Raw genomic sequence first — 22480 nt, 5'->3', positions numbered from 1 at the left:
AGTTCATTCCCCACTTCTCAACTTTGGTAGCTCCCTTGGTAGCCCTCACCAAGAAGGGAGCAAATCCCAAATTGTGGTCTGAAGAGGTCTCCAAGGCCTTCACTTCTATTAAGTCTCATTAGCTAGCGCTCCCATCCTACATCGTCCCGATGTTGATAAGCCATTCATAATGGAGGTGGATGCCTCATCTGTTGGTGCTGGAGCAGTCCTCTTCCAAAAGGATGCTCAAGGTCAGAAGCATCCTTGCTTCTTCTTTTTCTCCAAGACCTTCACACCAGCGGAGAGGAATTATTCCATTGGGGATAGGGAGTTGCTAGCAATGAAGTTGGTCTTCTCGTAGTGGAGACATCTTTTGGAGGGAGCTCGCTTTCCCTTCCAAGTCTTCACGGACCACAAAAATTTGATTTACGAACAGCCCAGCGGCTAAATTCTCGACAGGCCAGATGGTCCTTGTTCTTCTTCCGGTTCCACTTCACTCTCCATTATCTCGCTGGGGAGAAGAACATTCGTGCTGACGCCCTCTCTCACTCCGTTGTGTCATCTGAGGAGGAGGAAGGGGAGCCTCGGCTTATTGTCCCTTCTGAGAGCCTGAGAACTGTAGCTCCGGTTTTGCTAGGGTCTGTGCCTCCGGGCAAGACTTTTGTACCCATTAATTTGCGACCAGAGGTTCTCTCTTGGGCTCATTCGTCCAGAGTGGGTGGACGCTTTGGGACAAAGAGGACACCTGAGCTGCTGGCGAGAACGTACTGGTGGCCACATATGGTCCGTGACGTTAGAGACTATATTCGGGCGTGTGTCTCCTGCGCCAAAAATAAGTCTTCTCGACAATGGCCACCTGGGTTATTATATCCCCTGCCGGTGGCAGACAGGCCCTGGGAGATGGTCGGGATGGACTTTGTGGTGGGTTTTCCCAAATCTCGTGGCTGTACCATCATTTGGGTTATCACCGATCATTTTTCTAAAATGGTGCACTTGGTGCCGCTTCCACGGCTACCTTCTGCACGGGCCTTGGCAGCGTTGTTTATTAAACACATCTTCCGCCTACACAGTATGCCGGACAAAATTGTCAGTGACTGGGATCCCCAGTTTGCGTCTTGGTTCTGGAGAGAGCTTTCTCATCTTCTCAGCATTGAGTTAAATCTCTCTTCTGCATATCATTCCGAGATGAATGGGTTGGTAGAGAGTGTCAACCGGACCTTGGTCACATATCTGCAACATTTTGTCTCAGCCAGGCAGGATGACTGGGCATCTTTGCTATCGTGGGCGGAGTTTGCACTGAACAACGCTGTAGCCAACTCCACTGGACAGACTCCATTCCTCCTTAACTATGGTCAGCATCTGCGGGTACCTGTGTCTATGTCCGTGTCTTCCACCGATTCCAGGGTGGCAGACTGGGCTGTGAAGGCCGGGACATTTGGGACCGCACTCAGGATGCCATTCGGGCCTCCAAGGAGAGAATGAGGTCCTCCGCCAATGCACATCGGCACCCCGCTCCGACCTTTGCTCCTGGCGATTTAGTGTGGCTCTCCGCCCGTAACATCAGGCTGCGAGTTGAGTCCACTAAGTTTGCACCTCGCTACTTAGGCCCTTTCAAGGTCCTCGAACAGGTTAACCTGTGGTGTACCGTTTAGCCCTTCTGCCACACCTGGTTATCACCAACACCTTTCATATGTCCCTCTTGAAGCCCGTATACATGTCCCGGTTTTCCGAGTCATCTGCCGGGACATCGGGTTCGTCTACGGATGATTACGAGGTGAATACTATTTTGGGGTGCAAGGTGGTACGTGGCAAAAAATTCTATTTGGTGGACTGGAAGGGTTGTGGTCCTGAGGACAGGTCCTGGGAGCCTGTTGATCACATTCGGGCTCCGCAGCTCATTGCTGCCTTTGAGCGTAGCAAGGTCCAGGGAGAGGGGCCCTGGTAGGGTAATGTTAGGGGTCGAGTTCCCGCCTCTGGACAGGGGGAATCTCGGGCCATCTCCACTGCGGTCTCCCATTCTTCTGCCGCAGAGGAGCCTACTCAGAGGAGACGTCGGTCCCAGCGTCTTGCTCAGTCTCACTCTGTGCAAAGGGTTACTGCTGCTTTTCCAGCTTCTGCCATTGAGGCCAATGCTGGGCAGCGGCAAGCAGATGCTTTTGGAACTAAGTCCTGCTTTTCCTCTTCTTGAGCATGCCCAGGGCAAGACCTCCCATTGGAGATTAAGGGTCACATGCTCAGATACTGCAGCAGATTCCATTGGTCCTCCAGGAAGGTCCTGAAGGTGCTCAATTTCTGTGGCAGCCTCCCTTTGGTTCTTTTGGGAAGGTCCTGTACATGCTGCAGCTATAAAAGGTTTGCATGACCACATGGCCATGTGCTAGTGTACATTTGTAATCGTGTGTGTTCATGAGTGCAAGTCGTTCCTTAAAAAAACCATCCCTTGTGTATGACTGTTTGCATAAGGTGCATGGCTGCTATCTAGCGCCCGGCAGAACTACAGCGTTAACACACGAAACAGCCTCTACTGCTGTGACTGCCAGTATGGCACCACGTGCCATTAGAGTGCTTCTTTAGCCCAAGTCTGGGTGGTTAGTGGCATCCGCCAGTATGGCACAGCTCGCACTCTCATGCTCAAAATTATTATTTCAGTTTACCTCTTACACCCAGTAGCGGTGCCGAGCGCAAGTAGTCTAGACAAATTCAAATCCCAAGTCTTGGGACTGAGTTCGGTGACTCCTTGCTTGCACTCTTTTGTGTGGTACCGCGGCCCTGTGACTTAACAGGGTTCGCTTCTCCCGCCATATAGCGCTGCTATTTACTAGCAGCAGGTTCTCACCTGCACGGTGGACCCCGGACTGCGAACGCACCTAATAACATCTTACTTTTTACTTGGTGTGTTCCGCCAGTCCTTACAGATTGTTTTATTTCTATCCCAAGTTATACACTGCATGATTCCCTATTATTGCAAGAATTACAATATACTTTATTTTTTTTACAGGACAAAATTATTTTGAGAGCAAAGTTACATCATTACAAAATGTCTAAGAAGCATCTTATGGAGTCAGCTGTATTTGAGCGTTTCACAGTGACTCAAGATAATAAACATTTTGTGTGTCAGTGTAAAAGTGACCCAGATGAAAACAAATGCTGTGATGCCAAAATCAGTGCATGCTCAGGCAGTGGTAAAAATGCTCCTTCAAGAGCTTCCAATCTAAATAGACATTTACAACACTGCCACCCAGAAGTTTACAAAGCTGTGACTGAAAAAGGTCACAGCAGCACCAGGAAACCAGAGACGGTCTCAAACGTCATTTACAAGATATTTTGTAAGTGACAAAGTTACCGTAACAATGATAGCAGATGTGTTTAAAAGACAGCTCATCGAACTTATTGTGAAGGACTGTGGACCATTATCATTTGCATGACCAGCGTTTACAGCTCTTAATGGAGAAATGGCTCTCAAACTTGGTGTTTCTCTGGAAAGAGAAAGTATTAGAAAAATAGTGAATGAAGAATCCCTTAAACAAAAGGAATATATTAAAAAGACTCTCAAGAAATGCTTTGTATTTCTAAAAATGGATGCCTGCACACGTCACAGAGTGAACTATTTTGCTATCAATGTTCGATATGTTTGTGACAACTAAAAAAAAGTTACTAAGACACTGGCAGTAAAAAACACTAAAGCTCATCACAGCAGCCAGTTTCTCCAGACCTTAGTGGAAAAAGTTCTGAAAGATTATGAACTAAAAAAAAAAGAACAGGTTTTTGCTATTGTAACTAATAATGCTTCAAGCATGATAAGTACAATTAAACTGATGAATGAGAATAATGAAGGTGAACAGCAGCTAGAAGAACATTTCACACTCAGTATGTTGGAGATGGAAGTTCACAGTCTTGTTCCCATGATGGAGGAACAAACATATTACTACAGAAGAAAAGCAAAATGATTCTTTACAATTAGATGATCTTGTTGAAGTTGCTGCACACCTCTTTCCTATTCATCATATGCGCTGTGTTGTGTACAGGCTGCAGCTGGCAATAAGAGATAGTCTGCAAGAGGGACATGCTGGAACTCTGATTATCAAATTGATGCAATTCTCTACTGCTGCCAGTACTCCTAAAATTGATTCCATCTTGAAGAGACGGGCTGGAAAAGTGGCACATGAGGATCAAGCCACTCGGTGGAGCAGCACCTTTTTAATGATTGAGCGATTGCTTGAGCTGAAACCCTTTCTTGTAGATATGGCCAACCCTCAGGTAACACTACATGAAGGTGAATGGACACAGGTGGCTGAATTGAATCAATTGCTTCATCACCCATTTACTGTGACTACTGTGCTCTGCTTTACGGCCGGCGCTGACACAGTCAGTGCGGGAAGCTGACGGCGGGGGACATGACAGACATCGGAATGTGAGTATGTAGTGTTTTTTTTTTTACTTTTACAATGGTAACCAGGATAAATATCGGGTTACTAAGCGCAGAGCTGCACTTAGTAACCCGATGTTTACCCTGGTTACCCGGGGACTTCGGCATCGTTGAAGACAGTTTCAATGATGCCGAAATCGTTCCCCTGATCGTTGGTCGCTGGAGAGAGCTGTCTGTGTGACAGCTCCCCAGCGACCACACAAGGTCGTATCGCTGGTCGTGATCGTTGGTAAGTTGTTTAGTGTAACGGTACTTTTAGGATAAACATTACAACGCTAGGCCTATGATTAAACTACAAAATAATTTATTTAACATTTTAATCAAAAACAAATTGTTATATGAAGACCATGCTTAGGCTATCATAATTCTGAATGCTGAGTAAGCCTATGTAAATCCCTTATACTGTAGAACAGACAATGTAAAGATCTTATACTGTAAAATAGAATAACAGTTTTAATCCTAATGGAAATAGGAAAAATGTGTAGGACAAATAATTATAGTGACATCCTGATATGTAACCATGTAAAAGTCTACAAATTCAAGACCAATAATAAAATATTTACCTTCGTTTCTTGACTTTGGTTTGCTACAAGAAGAGCCACTGTTCTTACTTCCAATCTGTATATAAAACTGAAGTAATCTGTAAAGTAGAAGCAGAATAAGCAAGATAATATATATTGTGTATTTGCAGCAATGCAAAGTAATTATTTAATGTTTAAAATAGAATCAACAGGAAATCTTTTTTAATCTTGGAAAACAAGTAATCTTGAAAATGACTTGTTATTAATAATTCTACCCATTCTCAAGAATAGAGTAATGATTTAATCCATCAATCGATCTGCTTTTATCCTTTCAAAAATTAGCATTAACCTAATAAACTGTGTTATGTTTACCTTATGGTTCCATTGTCTTTGAAATCTCTGGAGGATGTCACTTTTACACCACTCTGTGCTTTTTTGGGGGGAGGATTGATTTGAACCAATCTTTTCTATAATTACCACTGAATTTCTAAGGATCTTTTATAGTGAAACGATCAGTCAGCCTGATCTACATTTTAAAAAATATGCTTGTATAAAGGTACCTTCACATATAACGATATTGTTAACGATATCGTTGCTATTTGTGACGTAGCAACGATATCGTTAATGAAATCGTTATGTGTGACAGCGACCAACGATCAGGCCCCTGCTGGGAGATCGTTGGTCGCTGAACAAAGTCCAGAACTTTATTTCGTCGCTGGACTCCCTGGAGACATCGCTGGATCGGCGTGTGTGACACCGATCCAGCGATGTCTTCACTGGTAACCAGGGTAAACATCGGGTAACTAAGTGCAGGGCCGCGCTTAGTAACCCGATGTTTACCCTGGTTACCATGCTAAAAGTAAAAAAAAACAAACAGTACATACTTACCTACCGCTGTCTGTCCTCCAGCGCTGCGCTCTGCACTCCTCCTGTACTGGCTGTGAGCCGGAAAGCAGAGCGGTGACGTCACCGCTCTGCTTTCCGGCTCCCAGACAGTACAGGAGGAGAGCAGAGAAGCAGAGCGCAGCGCTGGAGGACAGACGGCTGTAGGTAAGTATGTACTGTTTGTTTTTTTTTACTTTTAGCATGGTAACCAGGGTAAACATCGGGTTACTAAGCGCGGCCCTGCGCTTAGTTACCCGATGTTTACCCTGGTTACCGGCATCGTTGGTCGCTGGAGAGCGGTCTGTGTGACAGCTCTCCAGCGACCAAACAGCGACGCTGCAGCGATTCGGATCGTTGTCGGTATCGCTGCAGCGTCGCTAAATGTGAAGGGGCCTTAAATCCCAGTAAGGCTTGCAAGTTCTTCAATGTCAACGACCTTGAAAATATTTGAGAAACACTGCATAGCTAGTAGCATATCATGGGATACCATTCCATGCACATTACCAATTTTAGAAATCAATATTTTTATTTAATAACAAAAAAAAAATCACTTTTCAGCTCCTTGAGTTGTTAAAAGAATGAATATCTCTGTCAACTACAAGTCTATGGCACTTGCATGAAAATGCAAACTGATTTGAAATTTTTTCCACCTATTTGAGGTTTATCTAGAAAGATATCCAGGCATGAGTTTAGTACTTTTACTACATATTATTAGGAGAACATATCTATCTTGTTATCTTGTCCTAATCATTATTATGGAAGAATTACTTTCTTCGCAATTGAAAATATATATACTGTATATATATATATATATATATATATACAGTATATATATATATATACATATACATATATACATCAGAAATGCATACCGTAATTTCCAATATTGTCAATATCTTGTAGTTTGAAGATAACAATCAATCAATATGTCTCCTATTAAGGGGTCAAGCCTAGTTCACACATCACTGAATGACATTATTTATAAATAGATCTAATAATTCAAGTAAAACTGACTCCTGATAATTGGATACACTTTTCTAAAATCCCAGTAAAGAAAATATATGATCTCTTTGAATAATGTTCTATGCCTATTACTCAAGAGCTCAGTACTTCTTTTACAGGCTTTAGAGTAAATAAGAAAGACCAATAAAAGTGATTAACTTACTTAGCAATTTTTAGGAGAAAGCTGTGTGTCATAAAGACAGATAAAATCTCATGGATGCGTATTCACCTGGTATTTGTTGTGTCCAGTGGAGCAGTTCTTGCTTCTCGCTTTCCAGGACCATTAAAATAGAGAGATTTTCCATCAGTTAGGACCCCACAACCTGTGCCCACTTGACCGCCTGTGATTTTATGCCAAAGCTGACTAAGTTTGCCTTCGAATCTATCAAACATTTCATTTGAATTTGCCTTATTTGAGACACACGTTCCATGTTCAGCTAAAACAAAAATAAATATATGTTTTATACATGTGGTTACAAATCTTGCAGTGCTAAATTTATCACTTAACTCTTCAGACCCTTTCCACATGAGGAGAAACCTACAAAAAACAGAGATGATAACAGCCAAAGTAAAATTTAAATACTTATTGAAGAAATACAAACAAAGTAAAAATACTTGAAAAGAGGATGTCAGAGGATTAAAATGATACAGGAAGCCCCAATGCCAAAGTGACACAGTTAATTAGACAATAACAGGGAGACAAATTGTATTGTCAAGTAAATAAATATTATGTAATCAATATAATAGTAGACCTGCAAAGGAGCATGCCAAGTGGCAACCTTCAAAGGGAAATCCAGATAAAAACGAATGCATGTTAGCAGGAGAATCCAAGGACTCATAAAAATAGATATTGGAATGAATTCCTACAAAGTTATTGCACTAGATTCATATATTAGTATAACCGAGTGGTCATTAAGACAGACAGGATACAAAAATCCTAAAAAGAAATAAATCCAATGTATAATACGGAATTACTACACTAGAGCATCCTTTTGTTAATATAACCAACTTGTCAATGAAGAAAAAGAAGGATAGAAAAAATCCTAAAGCAAAAACAGGGGTGGAAAATTGCATGGCACAACAGTAATTGCAAGATGCACTGCATAATCAGGAGCAAGACCTGTGTGGAAATCAGACTTGTGTTTTGCGTGCAGACTCTTCCTTTTGAAAAAAAATAATTTCAAGAAAAATAATTTCAGAATATTGTACTCCTTTACTGTCACCCATAATCTGAACAAATTTATTGAAAAAAAATCTGAAATTATTTTGAGGGAGAAAGTAAAAATAACAAAACTAAAATAATTTGGCTGAATAAGTGTGAATACCCTCCTGTAATTGGGGATGTGGTTGTATTCAGAATTAGCATTTCATATTGAAACACATTTTAAATAGTAGTCGGTATACATCTGCCATCAAACCCATTTAAAGTTTTGCTGTGTTGGTAGGATTTTCCTCACATTTCCTCAGTTGCATTTTACAACAAAAGCCACGGTCTGAAAATAGCTTACAACACAGCAATGGGATCTCAATGTCAAAAGACAGAATTCAGGACAAGGGTACAAAACAATTTCCAAAGAAATAAATATATCATGGAACATTGTAAAAACAGTCATCAAGAAATGGCTTAAATTTCGCCTAACAGTGACTTATCTAGAACTGGACGTCCCTCAAAAGTTGATGAAAAGACAAGACCAAAAATTGATCCGGGAGACAGTCAATGTGCCTACAACAACATTAAAGGAGCTTCTGTAAAGTAACGGTTTTGTACTACATGTGACAACAATCTCCTGTATTCTTCATATGTTTGACCTGTGGTGTAGGGTAGCAAGACGGAAGCTTATTCTTACAAAGAAAAACATCCATGCCCAGTTATCTTTTGCCAAAACCTACATCAAGTGCCAAAAGTATATGATAAAGCATGTTATGCTCTTATGAGACCAATCTTGAACCTTTTTGGCCATAAGTCCAAAAAGTATGCTTGTTACAAAGCCAATACTGAGTCTCACCAAAAAAACATATACCTACAGTGAAGCATGGTAGAAGCAGCTGGGACTTTTTCAGTAGTTGGAACTGGGGCTTTAGTCAAGGTGGAAGTCTTTATGAATAGTAGCAAATTTCAGTAAATTTTGCAACAAAACCTTAAGGCCTATGATTAGAAACTGAAGATGAAAAGAAATTTCACCTCTCAGCATGACAACAACCGTAAATATGCCACCACATCAACAAAAGAATGGCTTCACCAGAAGAAGATCAAAGTTTTGAAATGGCCCAACCAGAGACTAGCACTGAATCCAATTGAAAATCTATGGATTGACTTGTAGAGGGCTGTACACAGGAGATGCCCTCGTAATCTGACAGATGTGCCATGATAATGGACTCCTACTGAAAAACATTAAATTATGTCATAAATTCAAATGGTACTTCTACAAGGTATTAGTTTACGAATTTGGAATATTTACACAAACACATTATTATAGTTCTTTATTTTTCTTTGTCCATCCAAAACAAATTCTGTTTATTTTTTCAATTGGATTGTACAGATTATTGGGTACACAAAAGGTGGAAAAAGTTCTGAAATGATAATTCTTGGCGTGATTTTTTTACATGACAAAAAAAAAACATTTTAAAAGGCGTGTGTAGACTTTTTATACCCATCATACAAATATATTTTTGTATAATGGATATAAAAAGTGGACATAAATATTGCAAAAGCTTACACTAATACCTTGCAGAAGTACCATTTGAATTTATGACAAAATGTAGTCTTTTTCAGCAGGAGTCTTATCATCATGGCACATCTTTCAGATTGCTAGGGGATCTCCTGTGCACAGCCCTCTACAAGTCAATCCACAGATTTTAAATTGGATTCAGGTCTGGGTTCTGGTTGGGTCATTTCAAAACTGTGATCTTTTTTTGGTTGCATATTTATTTTATTAATGACGGAAATCTGTACACTTTATTTACTCAAAGAGCCATGTGTTTATTCATAGCTGTTTTCTTTTTCCTGTCTTTGTTTTCAGGAACCCTTTTGCAATACACATAAGTGTCTCCTTTTATTATGGATGAATGCAGAATCAAATAGCCCTTTTACCCTAATTCTTTTTACAATCAACAATTATATCTGTATTGTATGTAGTCCTGCAATGATTTGAATATTAAATATGTTCTCCTGTAATAAACCAAAAATAAAAAAAACAGCAATATACCATACCTGTCCGTCGTTCTGTCCCACGCTGTAATCCATGTCAGACATCTCCTCTATTGGGAGGTTTGTTGTGGTACCATTTTCTTTCCATTTGATAATCAAGGATTTAATGATGCTCAAGGGGATCATCAGAGATTGGGATATTTTTTTATAATCTAACCCTGACTTGTACTTCTCAACAACTTTGTTCCTGACTTATTTAGAGATCGCATTGGCCTTCATGGTGTTGTTTGGCTGATGGTGCATCATGTTTAATGGTGTTGCAGCCTCTCCTCTGTGACCTTTCAGAGAAGGTGTGCATATGATACTTAGATTGCACACAGTTAGACTTCCTTTCACTAAGCATATGACTTATGAGAGTAATTACTTGCACCAGAAATTTTCAGGGGCTTCATAGCAAGAGGTGTGAATACATATGTACCTGCCAATTTTTAGTTGTTTTATCCCATAAATTTAATTTATGCCCATATTTTTAGCACTTTCCTTCACCAACTTAGATTATTTAGTGCTAGTAATGATGCATCACACACAAATTGGATTACAAAAATATTTAAACACAGGTTGTAATGTAGCAAAATAGGTTAAAAAAAAGCCATTGGGGTGAAAACTTTCACAAGCCACTGTATATAATGAAAAAAGTACATACATATTGACTACTTTAAACTGATTAATATTGTGAATAAATCATTTAATTATGTTTGATTGACATGCAATTATATATTTACCTGTGTATCCACGATCACAAAAACAAACTCCAGAAATACAATCCCCATGACCATTACAGTAATTCGGGCAAGATTCAGATATATAAACACCGTCCAGACCAAAAGCCGGGGCATTTTTTATTGAGTTACTTTCTTGAATCCATCGAAATCTGGTTTTACTAAAATGATAAGAAAGATGAGTTATGCATAATAATAGAATACAAACATATACAATGTGCACTTAGGAGGATACTAGATATGAATGTATCTGCACTAAAACAGAATTAAAAAACACAAGGAGTCTTCATCTAGCCAGTAGCGATACTTTATTGCCTTCATCAAGCCTATCCAGACTTGTAGTTGAGGTCAATTATCTTACACCTGATTAACATTGGCTGCTAGCATGAAATACTGAGGTCTGAAAGTTAGAGCAACCTGCAGCTGTGTATTACATATTATATTCATAAATACAAGCTATAAATACAGTTTAAGCTATAAATGCAGAAACATGTTATTGGCATAATAGCAGACTATGGCTACGTTCCCACGATCAGGAAGTAGTACCGCTTTGGACGCAGCATGTCTTCGTTCTAATTATGCAGGTAAATCCGCATGCGTTCACTAAACAATGATTTACCGCATCCAATACATTCTATAGTGGAAATTTCTGTTGCGGCTCATAAACTTGCACCACAGGTAGGTTTACGCCACATAAAATAGAAGCACAAAGAGCATGGGATTTCTATAGATCTCATCCACTGTGCTTGTACTGTACAATGCAGCGTTTTGAATGCAGCCCAAGTGCACTGCATCCAAAGCGCTGCTATTCCTGATTGTGGGCACGCACCATTACAGTATGATTGAAGCATACAGTACTTGGATTCATGTCCACAGCTAAAATATAACTTAATGTACATCAAGGACAAATAAAAAGTCAGGTTTTGTTTTATGAATCTGCCTCATGTTGTCTGCCACTTTGGTGCTTGTCATCTTTTTAAAGACCCTTTTGTTGTTTATATATGTAAAGTCTTAAAAGTATCTGGAAGTGTAATTATTCAGAATAATATACAAAATGCTGGAACAAAGAAATCATAGGTGAATTAGACAACACAATTAAAATAAATAAATATAATTTCCCTGTGCTAAGAGCAGCTTTTTTACAAATCTATAAAATGCCTATTTATACAGTTGTTCCCTGTATATATGTAGCCTTTGCTTCCTACAGAAATCCCCAACCTTTTCAAGCTGATAAGTCACTTCCAATTATGACAGATGGTAGTGAGCCACACTGGGTGTTCAAATGTAAAAAAAAGTCTATTAAAGACACAACTGAGTCATACGGCTCTTATGATAGTGTTAACTGTCACTGATAAGGTTTTATTCTTGGTGCCAAGCTTCAGTATTAGGGTATGTGTCCACGTTCAGGATTGCATCAGGATTTGGTCAGGATTTTCCATCAGTTTTTGAAAGCCAAAACCAGGAGTGGATGATAAATACAGAAGTGGTGCATATGTTTCTATTATACTTTTCCGCTAATTGTTCCACTCCTGGTTTTGGCTTACAAATACTGATGGAAAATCCTGACCAAATCCTGATGCAATCCTGAACGTGGACACATACCCTTACTGTGACATCCCTAAGGCACATTAGCCAAAACTATCACCAGCTGGGTAGCTACTTGCAAGGACATGAGATCCATGCTGTAATATACATACCATCGGGTGGGTAACACCTAGATATTAGATTCCAGATACTCTTATTACATATTTTGCACTTACATTTGAGTAGAATACGCATTTCAAGCTTTTATTAATTGTATATGATACACAGTACTTTGCAAAAGTTTCAGGTAAGTGTGGAAAAAATGCTGGAAAATGCAATTGCTTTTAAAAATAGAAGTGTTAATAGTTTATTTTTATCAATTAACCTCTTACAGACATCCGCTGTACATGCAAGGTCCAAGACGGTAGCGGGTGTATGGAGCGGGCTCTCGGCTCATCTGCCCCATTCTCAGCAGATAATGGCTGTTACATACAGCAAGACTTGCCTCTAACAGGCTTGGATATTTAACCATGATTTGTAATATATTCAGCAATTCTGTGGTATTGTTCTATATAATACAAGTGATCAGACAATCACAGGTGTAAGTCCCACTAATAACTACAGTACAAAGTTTGAAAAAAAATAAAAATAAAAAAAAATGAGAACTTCAAATAATCACCCTTTTCCCCATTAAAAATAAAGATAAAAAATTAAAAAATGACACCAATGTCCTATCACCACATCCATAAAATTCAGATCTATCAATAAAGCAAAATAATTTACTGGATTAAATTAAAACTGCTTTTTTTTGGTTGCTGCAAAACCACAAAAAAAAGTTGTAAGCATTGATCAAAATGTGATATTTTTTTCAAAATTGCTATCAATAAAAAAAACTTCTGGATTGAAAAATAAAAATGTTGCGAGTCTCAGGAAATGGTGACACAGTCAAAAAGATTGTTTTTTCACATATTTCCGACGTTTTCTATCATCACTAAAATAAAAAAAAATCTGGACAAGTTTGGTACTGCCATAATTGTACTAATGATGGAGAATTATATTGCCGTGTCATTTTTCTACACTATGTATGCTGTAAAAACAATTCCCAAAAAACAATGCCAGAATTGCATTTTTATGGCAGTATTTTTTATTGCAATTTCACCACACTTTGAATGCTTTTTTTTTTCCTGTTTTCCAGTACACTATATGGTAAACTGAATGGTGTCTTTCAAAAATACAACTCATCCAGCAAAATAAAAGCCCCGTTATGTCTATGTGGACAGAAAAATAAAAAACTTACAGCCCTTGGAAGGAGGAGAAGAAAAAAAACACAAACACAAAAGTTAGTTATGTCAGGAAGGAGTTATTAAATGCAAAGAGAATACAGAAAATAGAAATTTAAATCAAATCTTTATTTGCTGTGAACGCCTTTTGCCTTCAAAACAACATCAATTCTTCTAGGTACACACGCAAAAAGTTTTCCAAGAATTATGACAGTAAGGTTGCTCCAAACATTTTGGAGAACTAACCACAGAACTTCTGTGGATGTAGACTTGTGCAAATCTTTCTGTCTCTTAATGCAATCCCAGACAGACCCGATGATGTTGAAATCATTGCTCTGTGAGGACCATTTCATCAGGACTCCTTGCTCTTGTTTAAGCTGTAGTTTGTAATGACATTGTCCTAACGTAGAATCATTTTGGGGCCAATCAGACACCTCCCTGATAGTATATCATGATGTATAAGTATCTGCCTGTATTCCTCAGCATTGAGGATACCATTAATCCTGACCAAATCTCCATCTCCATTTGCTGAAATGCAACCCTATATTTGCAGAGAACCTCCACCATATTTCAATGGCTACTGAAGACATTCATTATTGTACCACTCTCCAGTCATTTGATGAACAAATTGCTTTCTGTTACAATTCTAAATTTTATCTCATCAGTTTAGAGAACCTGCTGCCATTTTTCTGTACACTAGTTCCTATGTTTTCATACATAGCTGAGTCAGTTGGCCTTGTTTCCCTGTTCAGAGTATGGCTTTTCGGCAACAATTCTTCCATGAAGACTACTTTTAGACAGGCTTCTTCGAACCTTAGATTGGTATAGCTCAGACCCAGCCAGTTCTGAGCTGATGGTAGTGCTGGACATTTTCTAATTTAGATTGGAAGTAACCAACATTGTCTTTCAATCTTACTATCAAATCTTTACTTGGGAGAGGCCTTGCTGATGCAGTATAACTATCTTGTGCATTGTTGCTTTGCTCATTTTTGCTATGGTGTATGACTTGTGAAACTGTAGCAGAGTTTGGATGTTCCTTACCCAGTCTTCATCCACATCAGCAGAAGTTTCTGCTTCAGTTAATAATTGTGTTTCAACTTATATATATTAAAAACATGATCATTTCATCTGTTTGGTATAATTGGTCACTCATACACCTCACAACTGGTTACTCATATGCCTGACTTTAATTCTGAAAAATCCCTGACTATGTGCAAATGTACTTAAAAGAATTATTGCTGTTTTGGTACAACTTCTCCGACGAATTTCTTCAAAAACAGTGTTCAAAAATAACATTATCTGGTTGGAAAAAGGGGTATACAGAAAGAGAAATGCAATGAAGATATCTGAAAACATTTGGGGACCCTGGCTGGATGTTCCAGGACTGACATTTGAATCCCTGTTGAGAGACCCTACACTGCAGCCATTGGTTCCTTATATTAGGATCTGAGCAATATATCTTGCCTGTTAAATAGGTAACTTAAAATATAGTGTTTTGAAACATATTTACTTTGACTAAATAGTAGATATACCTATCTCAACAAATCTACATGTCATGGAAAAAAAGATGCATATAGGTTTCTCTGGTATAGTAATGGTAGGGAGGGGGAGTTTCTTCGTAATAGAATAAAAACAAGGAAAATCTGAAAAGTCAACTTTATTTTGTATAAGATATGATATACGGGGTGATTCACTTGCTACTTTACTTTAAAAAATTGCTGTAACTTCTAAAAGAGACAGTTTGGACTGTGCATACTTTGGTTCATGAGAAGTGAGAATGTAATGAACCTCAGCAACAGCGACAAGAAACATTCTCTCGCCAACTTGTCGCCCCGCTGATTGGCTACACTACAAGATAGACTTGCTGCATGCCTTTCTATGTGTTAGTTGTGTATGTGCAGTGCTTACATTTCACTCTTGCCAAATTCCTTCTTCATTTGTTAACAATGTACCGATACAGTTTGGAGGAACGTGTTGTCAATGTGAAACTTTATTAGAAAACTGAGTCCTTAAACAGGTGCCAAAATGAGTTTCTAAAGAAGTTTGGAGGTCGAAATCCACCATCCAAACAGTTTATTCTGTCAGTGGCGAATAAGCTGGAACATACAGGAAAATTACGGGTGTACAGTAACAAGCCACGAACATTATAGGCACCCCGAGAACATACAGCAAGAAATTCATCATATGATCATAGACGTCCTGCGGAATACATTCAACAATATGATGTGCTTGGATGCGAATGGTGAACATTTTCAAAACCTGCTTTAAAATATCAGGTTCTCAAGAACCAAGGTATCTACAGTCTAAATTTCAGTGTGATAGATGTTCTCTTTTAGAAGTTACAGCAATTTTTCTGAGTGAAATAGCGAGTGAATCATAATGTATGTTACAGTTCTGTACCACAACAAGACATGATGGATATTAAAGTTCTCAACTGATCTGTTAACAACTACCTGTTTCTCATTTTTGAATAAAAAATGATCTGATTAAAAATTGTGTGCAAGAATTTTTACCATAAAAAATTATACTTTGATGCTGTATTGAAGGCAAAGGGTGGTCACACCACTTATTGACTTAGATTTATCTTGTTTACTCATTTGGCATTTTGTTAACAGATACAAATTAACTTTTAACACTACTATTTTTAAATGAATTCTTATTTTGCAGTATTTTTTCCACATCCAACTAAAATTTTGTACAGCACTGTATTTAAAATGTTACCCCAATACTACTACAAGTTCTTTCTGAACTCTTTGAACCAACCCACCCATGATTGTCCAACAATCTACAATATAGTAAGGTGCCTGAGCGAGGTAGTTTTGGTAGTTGTGCTGCTTCTGCTTGCTCTGGCACCCTACAGACAAAGCTTGTCCCAGTCCCAGTGTGCAGCTATGTGTTGGATGCATCACATTTACTTGTGGCCCATGGGCCTCCACTAGCTCCAGGCTTTCATCTTCCTGAACCATTGCAGCAAACAATCCAGGGGACACTGGATTTGTTAAAACAGTGAAAATTTTACTTGGCAGCTTATGGTCATTACAAAGAAGCCTATAGGATAGGGCCCAATGGATTACAGTCTTTCCTACAGGTACCAGACATAACGTAAGCCCTATTTCTCAGTATGGGTAGAGCATCCATCTTGCTAACTTCTCTACCACTAGGAATTCCTCTTCACCACAAGCATTGAACCCAGATTGCATCACCTCCTGCCTCTGAGAGTTTGAGTCCATCTTTCTCTGTAGCACTGTAGGCTTAATGTGCCCAAGGGCCCCAACAACTATCTCGAGGTTCCCAGGCCAACAGACAGATTTGCATGGAAGGGATCTATGGCAATCCACTGCCCTGAGTAATAGACTCACGTTGTCCCTAGCAGCCTACTGCCTATGATTACTGCTGCTACTTCACCACACTTTCTCTAACTGAACTTGACACTTCCTGAACTTGGCACTCTCAGCTCCCCCCCAGGCATTACAGTTAAACCTAGCTAAGCTAAACTGCAGCCCCAATGGGTTTTACTTTCAGATAACATACACTAATGTAAGATACATTTAACCAATTGAAGTGCCAGAAAGTAGAACATCATTTCCACCACTTCTACAATATCATCCATATTTTTCGTATCACAACCACTTTATTTGTCTTGCTCTATTGTATACACTGGGATGCTTAGGCTTAGATAATAAGACTTCTCTTCAATAAACAATTAGTTTTACTTACCTGCACACTTGATTCAATGTACTTTATATGTTGTCGCTATATAAAGGTTATTATTATCATTATTATTATTACCAATACATATAAAGGAAATGGTTTTTCATCATTTTCTTTTAGGTGTCTAGTTGCTGAGCTTCTTCTTGTTATTTACAACAAAACATAACTATGCCTTAGCTTCTTGAGTATATAAATCATATGCCGAACCACATACATAAAAACCATGAGACAATTTCCTAGTAGGAGAAGAAGGTCGAGAATGTAAAAGATATTATTCATAACCTTGTCTGGTGTCATACTTTTTATTGGCTGTGTGCGGTGATCAGCTTTCATTCCTAATATTATTTTAAGCTGCTAAATAGACTGAGTAATTGTGGTGGTCCTAAGGCAAAATTTATTTTAATTTCCTCTATTTAGTCCCATCAACATGAACTATCACTGTGGCACATTTACTACTTCTTAATGGCTCCTGTGACTTTCAGCATATGACTCTGCAAACAAGCTGCTGAGGAGCAGTGGTAATGATGGCAAGCTGAGATGAATTGCATACGCCAGTCAATCACTGGCTCCCCTTTCTTGTAGAAAGAGAGGGGATTTATACAATATGTCCTTGCTGTGCAGGGCTTTCTTGCCATCTGGAGATATGTTGATCCAAGTACATCGTTTCTGGGAAAGGACAGTAAGCCTAAACTCCCAGAAGTGATTTTTGCTAGGCAAAAAAAATGTATTTTGAAGTGCAGCCACCACGATTGTACATTTCTAAAATACGTCTTACACATTGACCATAAATGTAGGGGACAGCCCAGCTATATTACCGGTCCTAACAAAAATCTGTTATAATCTGAGGAACATAAACGATAACATATCAAAGTGCTAATTAGCTATAATGTATTTTCTTTGTTATGAAATACCACGACTGACCTTTTATTTCAGAACACAGTTCCATGATGATACACGAAAAAGATGTTTGTAATATTGTAATTTAATTAAGAAAATGACAGAACATTCAAAATTCATGACTATTGGCATTCAATGTAATAGATTGTTTTCAGAGTTGTTTCTTTTTTAGCTTCTACACATGGAACATTGTCCAAATAGCACAATATTTAGCACAAAGCCCGTAGGAAGGGTGGATAGTGAAGGTAGAATGGGTCCTCCATATTGACTACTTCTTTGACATGAACACCATTTGCTATTAGCTAAAAAGTACAACTACAGAAATTAAAGAGAATCTGTCACTAGATTTTTGCCACCTACTCTGAGAGCAACATACAGTAATGTAGACACAGAGGCCTTGATTCCAGTGGGTTGTAGTTTTGATAAAAACTCTATTTTATAGGCAGATTATCACGAGAGGGCTAGTAAACCTGTTGCTATGTAGTGCTCCATATTTATGAGCTCTGTATAACCCCCAAAGATTTCTATCTATGCACAGAGTGTACAGAAAGTGGCCAATCAGTGGGGTTATGCAAAGCTCAGTGTTCAGAGAACTGCCAGATCTGCAGCAGATAAAATAGGGATTTTATCAAAACTGCAGCAAACAGCAGAGTAAGTGATACATCACTGAAATCAGGGTCTCTGCCCCTACATCATGCTGCTGTCAGTTGGGGTAGCAAGAACTTGGTGACCGGTTCCCTTTAAAGAAGAATACATCAAGGCATACATATATTTTAATTCATATTTAAAGGGGTAATGTGGCTTCAGGAGATACATTTAGAAGTTATGCAATTTTCCCTTTTCTTTGGAGTAATTCAAGATTTCTGCTTTCAGTCGGTAAATCAGAATCTTGAGTAGTGCTCCCCTACTCCAATCCTCAAAGCCCACCAACAGATCATGTTATCCTGGCTACAGGTGACCAATGACACAGTCAAGTGAGTTGTACTTGTTAACGGAATAATTTTGGGGTGCAAGAATGAATAGAAGTTCGTTAATAAGTTATTAACGAACTTCTATTCATTCCTTTCGAAAGAAATGTAAACAAAACAGAAATTTTGCCACTTTTTTGCATTTTAAATGTTACATTAATCGCCTTGCTGCACAAATAATCTCAAAACTACAATATAGTCTAAATAATAATGTACACATATTTATTAAATAAGCACTCCCATCAAAGTTTTTATCCTCTTGATATATTGCAATCATATTACACTGCACTGTGTACTTACAATTGTTCATTTTGCCTTTCTCCCCAGCAAATTCTTCTATTTTCTCTGCTCTATGTAGAAACAGGAAATCTCTTGTCCCTGTATTTATCATCCCCCTCTTCAACTCCTGACCCAGCTGTTACCTCAGCTGTTACCTCCTCCTTCCTGCCAGGGACTTTTGCAGTTAAGGCCCCGTCACACATAGCGACGCTTAAGCGATCCCGACAACGATACGACCTGTCAGGGATCGTTGCTGCGTCGCTATGTGGTCGCTGGTGAGATGTCAAACAGTGAGATCTCCCCAACGACGCAGCAGCGATGCGGCGACCTGTAGCGACCTGTACAACGATGCTATTTCATGACGATTCAATGGGACGTCCTGTCAACGAGGTCGTTGGTAAGGTGTCAAACACAGCGATGTGTGCTACCCAGCGGGACCTCAACGATCAAAAAACGGTCCAGGCCATTCCGACACGACCAGCGATCTCACAGCAGGGGCCTGGTCGCTGCTACGTGTCACACATAGCGAGATCGCTACTGAGGTCGCTGTTGCGTCACAAAACTTGTGACTCAGCAGCGATCTCGCTAGCGATCTCGCTATGTGTGACGGGGGCTTTACTCATGACTCAAACTGGGAAAATTGACCTCCAGTTTCTACATAAAGAATAGAAGGATTCAGCTTGTCAGTTTTAATCATGTGATGTCACATACCTAATAGAAAAAATAATACTGTAATTAACTGGGTAGAAAGGCAAAATTAGCAATTGTTAAGTAAACAGTTCTATATAATATGATTGCGATATATTAACAGTTTAAAAAATTTGATGGGCGTGCTTCTTTAATTTCTGCCAATTTAATTCAGTTTCAACTGTGCCCAGATTTGCATATATCACTCCCAATGAATGCCCTTGCAGGCTCTGTTAACCCTTCTTTGACACTGCACTGGTACAGTTTCACTGCTCCTGGTCAATCCTGCCATCAATCTCTCTTAGCTGGCTTCCTGTCAGCATTGCCGTGCTGTGGGATGTATCTGATACTGAGCTGCTCCTGTGAGGCATGATGACACAGAAAGGGCTGAGCCTCCTTCATACCAGGAAGCAGTGGTGTTCCTGTCTGCTGATAAGAACTGCAAAATAAGGCTGTATATAAGGGGACTTAAAGGAGAAATATCATACAGGATGGGACAGTGTATAAAGTGGCCTGATAACAAAGATACACTGCAGGATGGGACAGTGTATAGGGTGTGCAGAAAGGAGATGTATTTTGAAGGATTAGGCTGAAAGAAGCGATCTACTGCAGTATAGGGCTGTTTACGAGGTGGCTGAAATGGGAAATATACTACAAGATAGGGCTGTGTATAGAGAGGACTGAAAGAAGAGATATACTATGAGATTTTCATTATCTAACCTGTCAGTCAGTTTTAAGGTACCTTCACACTCAGCGACGCTGCAGCGATACCGACAACGATGTCGATCTCTGCAGCGTCGCTGTTTGGTCGCTGGAGAGCTGTCACACAGACAGCTCTCCAGCGACCAACGATCCCAAGGTCCCCGGGTAACCAGGGTAAACATCGGGTTACTAAGTGCAGGGCCGCGCTTAGTAACCCGATGTTTACCCTGGTTACCAGCGTAAAAGTAAAAAAAACAAACAGTACATACTTACCTACCGCTGTCTGTCCCCGGCGCTCTGCTTCTCTGCTCTGGCTGTGAGCACAGCCACCACTGTCACCACGTCACCACTCTGCTTTCCGGCTGACCGACGCTCACAGCCAGTGCAGGAGGAGTGCAGAGAAGCAGAGCGCCGGAGACAGACAGCGGTAGGTAAGTATGTACTGTTTGTTTTTTTTACTTTTACGCTGGTAACCAGGGTAAACATTGGGTTACTAAGCGCGGCCCTGCTCTTAGTAACCCGATGTTTACCCTGGTTACCAGTGAAGACATCGCTGGATCGGTGTCACACACGCCGATTCAGCGATGTCAGCGGGAGATCCAGCGACGAAATAAAGTTCTGGACTTTCCTCATCGACCAACGATCTCCCAGCAGGGCCCGGATCGTTGGTCGCTGTCACACAGAACGATTTCCTTAACGATATCATTGCTACGTCACAAAAAGCAACAATATCGTTAACGATATCGTTATGTGTGAAGGTACATTTACAGTTAGCCTATCAGGACATGCTTCAGTCAAGTAAGGAAACACAGACAAGGTACCTAAGTAGGGTCCCACACCATATATACAGAAGAAAATAAACTTAGGCACTCAACTTATGCAAAGCTTTTTGTGGTTTTTAATGTAGTCATCAAATAAACGTTTCGGCCACAGTGATCGGCCTTCTTCAGTAACGATTAGTATCAGAAGATAAAAGCGTGGGTGAACGCAATTATATAACCGCAGCACATTAGCAGTAATGTCTGTGTAAAGGTACAATGTCCAAACCGGTGTGACCGGTGTATAAAGGAGGCTCTTCCACAGGGACAGAATGCCAGCGTGTCTGGCAGGGACGCGGCATCCACCGCTAGGAGCTGACTACCTTTACACAGATATTACTGCTAACGTGCGGCGGTTATATAATTGCGTTCACCCACGCTTTTATCTTCTGATACTAATCGTTACTGAAGAAGGCCAATCACTGTGGCCAAAACATTTATTTGATGACTACATTAAAAACCACAAAAAGCTTTGCATAAGTTGAGTGCCTAAGTTTATTTTCTTCTATGCCTCAGTCAATATCTGATAGGCTGAAGGATATGGAAGACACTGATGAAAGACACGGAGGCCAAAGGCCAGCCATAGTAACTCATGAGCACCCAGCAATCTTGCTTTGGGAGTGCCAATAGGATGACAAAGAGCACGATCTTCCTACGCCAAACTCCTCACATGCAGCATAAAAGGGGTTAAAGTGTTGGGATCAGAGCTAGTATAATAACCAGCTCTGAGGATGACATGTGGACAATTCCCGTGCTTGTGCAATCTGTGAGACATGCAGTCATGGCCAAAATTGTAGACACCCTTAAAGTTGTTCCAGAAAAATATTTCTTCTAGAAAGTTATTGCACTTGCACATGTTTTGTTAAGCACATGT

General features: G+C 39.7%; 1 protein-coding gene across 4 annotated transcripts in view; it reads right to left on the bottom strand.

Moving 5' to 3' along the window:
• RELN (reelin) overlaps positions 1–22480 on the bottom strand; it is a 1116896-nt gene that overhangs the window by 166612 nt on the left and 927804 nt on the right. For all 4 annotated transcript variants that reach the window (XM_069765109.1, XM_069765110.1, XM_069765107.1 and 1 more), the window contains exons 29-31: positions 10744–10901; positions 7043–7250; positions 4969–5045 (exon numbers count right to left, since the gene is read on the bottom strand). In XM_069765109.1, the coding sequence (XP_069621210.1) occupies positions 4969–5045; positions 7043–7250; positions 10744–10901 (443 nt within the window). The remainder of the gene's footprint in view (positions 1–4968; positions 5046–7042; positions 7251–10743; positions 10902–22480) is intronic.

Source organism: Ranitomeya imitator, chromosome 4 (assembly GCF_032444005.1).
Source record: "Ranitomeya imitator isolate aRanImi1 chromosome 4, aRanImi1.pri, whole genome shotgun sequence".
Taxonomy (NCBI): domain Eukaryota; kingdom Metazoa; phylum Chordata; class Amphibia; order Anura; family Dendrobatidae; genus Ranitomeya; species Ranitomeya imitator.
This window is presented reverse-complemented; position numbering and strand designations above follow the sequence as displayed.